This window comes from Brienomyrus brachyistius, chromosome 16 (genome assembly GCF_023856365.1).
Source record: "Brienomyrus brachyistius isolate T26 chromosome 16, BBRACH_0.4, whole genome shotgun sequence".
Lineage (NCBI taxonomy): Eukaryota > Metazoa > Chordata > Actinopteri > Osteoglossiformes > Mormyridae > Brienomyrus > Brienomyrus brachyistius.
In genome coordinates this window covers 7687894-7694520 of record NC_064548.1, presented here as the reverse complement: position 1 = coordinate 7694520, position 6627 = coordinate 7687894, and the positions used below count along the sequence as shown (strand labels likewise).

General features: G+C 43.3%; 1 protein-coding gene across 1 annotated transcript; it reads right to left on the bottom strand.

Annotated features, from left to right (window-relative positions):
* Positions 1-967: 967 nt before the first annotated feature.
* si:dkey-219c10.4 (high affinity cGMP-specific 3',5'-cyclic phosphodiesterase 9A) lies at positions 968-4002 on the bottom strand. The gene is given in 3 exon segments (XM_048978934.1): positions 968-1345; positions 1716-1859; positions 3804-4002. Coding segments are annotated over 3 exon segments (315 nt in total). The 5' UTR covers positions 3906-4002; the 3' UTR covers positions 968-1276.
* Between the last annotated feature and the right edge of the window lie 2625 nt (positions 4003-6627).

Genomic DNA, 6627 nt, shown 5'->3' with positions numbered 1-6627 from the left:
TAGGGTTGTCCCTGATTGGACGTATGGAATTACACCACTGGTGAGACCTTCTCAGGGTGAACGGGCATAAATAAAACTCGGCCATGAAACTGGCAGGTATCGCAGACAGGCATACACAGTGGAGGGGAAACCGTGGGGTCCTGTTTGTGGTTTAGAGCAGCATGGAAATACTGTCACGTGGTGTTCGGCATAATGATCTGTGAAACGTGCCTCCTTGGAAGACCTTACGTGGTATATCTTCACATGACTGGAACCTGCTAAAAAGTGCAGATTCAGCTGGACAGATGTGGCTTTCGAAACAGGGCACAGATATTGTCATCCATGGGACAGAGGCATGTTTCCTTCTTGGCTCATGATCGATCACATGCACTCCAGGACAACATTCCACATGCGTGCAAACTGGGCTGCACTCAGGAAGGTCTCTTAGGTACCCCATACCCTCCTACTTCTTAGCAAGGCTATACAAACAAGTCTGTAAATGCAGACTGTGTAACATATCAATTACTTTTAATCTCTTCTGGTGGGATGCTTAGACATCAGTAATCTTAGTCACCTCAAACGAGTGCCTGTCTAATTAATGAACAGGGATACCTGACACAGCCGGTACTGGCACTCACTGGCACCCCTTTCGTCTGTCTGACTCCTAGTTGAAGTCTCGAATAGAATACCAGCACAGTTGGTTTCAACTACTGTTCTATTCCACTGCTTTTATACATACCGTACTATGACTTTGCTTACAAGTTAAACCGAATCCATTATGATCACTTACACTAAGTTGTGGGGTTGAATCACTCACTGGTGAATATATAATATTGGCTACCCCTCTTGTTATGATAAAGCTCACTTCTGTACAGGGCTCTCTAGTTTAAACTTTTAGTATCTACATAGCCTGCCTTTAAAACAAATACCACATAACTGTTTTATGAGGTTTATTTGATTTTTTCCCCCCTTTTGTATCACAGTATGAGTTGAGGGGCTTATGGGTAATTAGCATTATTCAAAGTGGAACAGATATTAAAATGCAAAGCCCAGATATTCATATTTAATCATATTTACATCTTCAGCATGATGTTGCTGTAATCCAATGGGGTGCTTGCCAAAGTGTGCATTGCCTTGAGGTCTCTAGAAGGAGGCCATCACAGTACAGCAGTTCTGGGGCCACCCCTCGCTTTGGAGCTGTAGCACTGCAGGCCTTCAGCTGCAGTTCTGACTGGGTGTTCAGCATCTCCTTAGCTCTGGCCTCCTTGTTGCCCCTTTGGGCCCGGTTCTGCCTCTCCTATTCCAGGGCCTTCTCCATCTCGGTGTAGTAGTCCAAGGCCTTCTGCACTGGGTGGATGATGTGTTGCTAGGGAACATGTGTCAGAGCAGGTAGGGTAGATGAGTGGTGTACTCTCCCCCAAAAAGGTCCATCAAAGAAAAACACATTTTCCAGCGATGGCCGCCTTCATAACCCTGTCACTAATTTCACTGACCACCAAACAAATGTTGTAGTGGCTAGACAGAGTGAATACTCAGGCCCGGTCAAAGGTGACCAACTGCCCATCCCTCAAGTCTGTACGCCTTAGTAATGCATTGTCTTTGGGATAAGTGCACTCAACCATCATTTCCCACTCGACTGTGACTGCTGACTTCATAGTGTTTGCACAGGCCTGTGAGAAACCATGAAGAGCATCAACACTGCACACTGCCCCCATATATGACAGGGGCTCTCTAACCTCCAGAGAGGGGAAGAGGCCGGCCAGTTCAGTGAAGAGGGGGAAGAGGATGAAATGGATGAAGCTGATAAGAGAGGACGGCTTGGTCTCTTAGTCCCTGTCCAAGGATGTGACAGGAAGCCCCTCCAGCTTCTCTTTGACACTCTTGAAACAGACATTATAACAAAGTATGAAGGCAGCTTCTTGGAGGAAGCAGACATCATGCGAGAGCAAATTTACTGCTGATGCCTTTTCTTTCAAAATAACATTGTTCTTCTATACCCTGCAATGGACTGGAATTACACCTATGATGTTCAGCTTCCTTGAGCCCTGTGCTTCCCAGCCGAGGCTCCAGGATTCCCACAAGACCAGTTTGGATAATTGGTTGGAGGATGGATTTTACTGTCTCCGTACATGGATGATGCATACCTATCAGCTGTGGTATAACTGCAGTTGACCTTAAACCCTTGTTTTCATCCTCCAAGGTGAATATGATAACAAGCAGTATTGCACTGGATGCATTCAGGAAATATTACAGTACAGTAGAGGAACTGGAGCTTATAATTGGATGACCTAATTAAGCTCAGCCATGTGGACTGGCTGATCTTTGCCAGTGGGATTGTAGAGATGATACAGTAAGCTGATACATTGTCACTACAGTGAGGCCCTGAACTATCGTCTGGGTTTTTACCTTCCGGGGAGCAAGCAGAGGCCTCCAGCAGCTCAATGCCCAGCCATCACTGGGTTTCCCCTACAGACCACTGTACTGGCCTTCAAGTGCAAAGCTCACGGCAGCCATAGTACAGAGTCTTAGTGAAGATTTGGACCATTTGCACCATGAACATCAGAGAGCTTCCCTCAGCTGCTAAACCAGGGAGTTATTGTGTTTCTTGATCTATACGCATTTAAGTGCAACATCCAAAAAAAAAGACCATTAGAATCCCATGATGACGGATTCTAATGCAAAGTGTTGCTGAGCAGTGAACACTGTGGATGCTGACAAATTCACCCTCAAGACAGGATCGAGACTAAAATGAATTATTACAGTAATGAGAAATCAGTCAGCAGCCCAAGCTGAATTACCAAAATTACAGTTCAGCCGTTCAGTGACAGACAGATTAATGCAGGTAATATAGGAAAAGCAGGTCTGGTAAAATGGATGGATGGATGGATAAATTACTATTAATTTGTCAGAGCTAATTGTACTGTTGGAAGAAATGCTCCTATAGGAGCAAATAATGGCCAGACTATGATGCTTTGCTGATAAAACACGAAAACAATGCAGAAACATTCCTCAGGAAGCTGACTGTGAGTGTAAGCGTCTTATTAAACTGCATTGTTGACTAGTTTAGCAAATATTATTGACAATTGTTGACATAACAAAAGCAAAAAAGGGAATATGCTGTTTGGAATGACTATTCCATCACAGATGGGTGAAGGGGTGAGAAGATCAGGAAAAAGGGTGACAGATTCACATGAATGTCAAGGGATGGATCCAAGAGGAATGGAAGAAAGATTAAGAAAAAAATAAGTAGTGATCAAGTCAGTGCCATCAGGTAACTGAGATATATCACCTTCCATCTGAAAATGACAGAACAACTGAAGATGCTCAGGCTGAAAACTGTAAGTCAGGAACAGTCTGCAATGCAGCAGATATGTACACAGAACATTCACAGTACAGCAAAGCAATGTTCTATTCCACAGAATACAACTGGCATGGTTCCATCTAGTGGTCGGTTTGGAAATAACCAGGATTGCATCAATGGTCTTTTTCCCTCTCACCCTTCATTCTTAAGAAGGTGTATCATGGGGAAAACAGGGATGATGGTATCTAGTTCCAGTTCAGCTAATCTTAATGCAGCAAGAACATCCTGGAGGTAAGATTACAGCTGAACTACTTTTTATTGTATTTCATACAGGCAGTTATACTCGAAGCTACATGTGGACTATCAATATAATATTTTACCATTGTGAATTCAGATTAGGTACAAGAACAGGAGCTGCAGTGGAGTTCTCCAGGGCCACAGAATAGTAGCCTTTGATTACAGGTCATGAGCACCACATTACCTGCTCCCTGACCCTTTTACCAGGTGTCCGACTGACACCTACCTGATTAAAAAACTCCTGGAGGAGACAGTCCAGCCAGGGTTCTGCCACATCCATAGGCTACACCTTGTTGGAGATATCGCCCACCTTGATCATGATCATCATAAGCTACGCAAGAGGCAGGAAATGCATCAGCCATCTGTGGTCCTATCAGAACCTATTGTGGCATCTACATGGGTTCAGATAACTAATGATGTGCCCACATCTGCTGGCTCAAATTCAATTCAATTTTATTTATATAGTTGTTTATTTTAACAACAGTCATTGTCACAAAGCGCTTTACATATAACCGGCCTGAACCCCCACCATGCAAGCCTGAGGCGACAGTGGCAAGGAAAAACTCCCTCTAGCAGGAAGAAAGCTTGAGAGGAACCAAGACTTGGAAGGGGACCCCATCCTCCTCTGGGCGACCGGGGAACATAAAATTGTATTGACATTTGACATTAATTCCAGTCCATATAGTTTTAAAAATCCACAGGATTCAAACGGTGTAGTGTAGCTCAGGATCAGTTCGGAAAAAAGTATATGGAGAAGAGAGTTATTGCCCTACACCTAACCTAACCTCCGGCAGAACTAAAGTAACTATGGCAGCCTGGCTAAAAGAGAGACCTGGAAGGAAGCGCAGCCATGAAGGTTTCCAGGGGTTTTGGCGTCAAGCCAAACTACTGTCAATAACTTAAGCGATCAGCGAGAGTGGTAGGACGACAACACCAATCCCCCCGTTCACCATTAATCTCAAATGACCATGAACCTCCAGATTTCCCATTGACCTTAGAAAAGGGGATTTTACTCTCCAAAAGACCGACTAAAGAGGTAAGTCTTAAGCCTTGACTGAAAAGCAGAGATTGTGTCTGAGTTCCGAACACTAATAGGAAGTTTATTCCATAACTGTGGTGCTTTATGAGCAAATGCTCTTCCCCGAAAAGTAGCATTCCTTATTCTAGGTATTAATAGAAGACCTGCATCTTGTGATTGAAGCGTACGAGTCGGAATGTAGTTGTGAATGAGGTCACTCACAAACTGCGGTGCAAGACCATTTACAGCTTTATAAGTTAAGAGTAGTATTTTGTATTCAACACGAAATCTAACTGGCAGCCAGTGGAGTGAAGATAAAGTTGGGGTAATATGATCATAATTTTCAGTTAAAGCCCAATTGCTCCAGGGACTAGTTGATGCTACTGTTTCTTCTGCGCCAGTTTCATGCAGTGGTCTCCTGGGACTCATTTCCAACTGTCCTGAAGGAGGTCCCACATATGCTAAGCATTCATTGGCCACTTTTCCTTCACTCTCTGGTCAAACTCCTCCAAAACCATTTCTACTGTGGCCAGGTCATGTGGCCAGGTCATGTGACACTCTGCTTTAAAGCTGCTTGGTGTGCCTAAACATTTGACTTGTACTGTACATCGAAGGACTGATTTCACCTCAGTGTATAAGCAGCAGGTAGCCTTACAGGCTGCTAACCAGTCTTAAGGGAGTCCCAGCTATAGAATAACTGCACAATGTGAATTTATCTCAATTCCAGCTAGACAGCCTTGCCGTGACTGTTCTGAATAGCCACTATGAAGTTAGAGCAGGAAGAGTCAAGTGCACTTAAAGAATGATGCTAGAAAAAATAAAATAAAAAAAAACTTACTGGATGATGCCTTCCCTTGTCCTTTTGTACTGCTCAGTTAATATGTTTCTGAAAATATTGCTTTCTGGCTGTATAAATAAAAAGTCATGGTAAGTGCAAACTAAATAATAAATAATAATAAATAATTCACTAATTTACCAAAATCATTTCTCATTGTTGGTGCCAGAAAATTAGACACTCCATTTATTTGTACTATTTATTTATTATTATGTACTATGTACTATTATTTATATATGTACTATTCTCACTACTACCAATTCAAATATGGTCTATATGCATATAATACATTATAATTAACTTCAGTCTTTGAACTAATCCAGTCATATTTTAAACAGCAAAACAGGTGAGTTTGATCCCTGTATCGAAGCATGTGTCCTGCTGTGATGTGTTGCAGTGATGCGACTGTTCACTACATGCACAGAACATGACACAGTGTCACTCCACCTTCTCCGGGATCTCAAAGGCCACGGCACAGTGGTGGTTCTCCGGGGGAGAGATGTCACTGTACCTGAGAGCCAGCTTTGTAGAAGTGTTGATCTGTAAGACGGGAAGCTTATTGCAGTCCCCGCAAGACTCACAGTGGTACACCTTCTGCTTCCAGAAACTATGCTCTTCAAACTTCACGTGATGTTGGTGTCATTGAAAATAATCATGACTCATGAATTCCTAGAAGCCTAAATTTATGCCTGTTTTCGAGAAATTTATAACAATATTATGCAGTTTGTTTTACTTGTATGATAACTATTAGAACATACATATCAATATGCTATAGTGTTTGAGTGTCAGCTATTTAAATTCAGAAAGACAGGGAAGACTGAATCACAGCACAGATCCATGCTGAGTAGCATCCTCAGTGCTCACAGGGATTAGACATGTCTGAGCCCAGCTCGGGCCTGGCTCACCTGGTAGGCATTGTTGTGGCCAGTGTGGTCCAGGTCATGGCAGACAGTGAAGGCGAGCATGGTCAGCAGGTCACTACCGTCCATCTTACTCCTCAGGTCCATCAGCCAGATCAGTCCATGCATCTGAAGTAAGACAGGAGCCAGAGAACTTGCAGGGTGACCAGCGTCTGCCTTATCACACGTGCACACAATTTCACAGGCTTCTTCTGCAGTCAATCTATGCACATTACAGATCTGAACACAGACAATCTCTATACCCTAACGTTTAAACCGAAACTGACAGTTTCCCTGA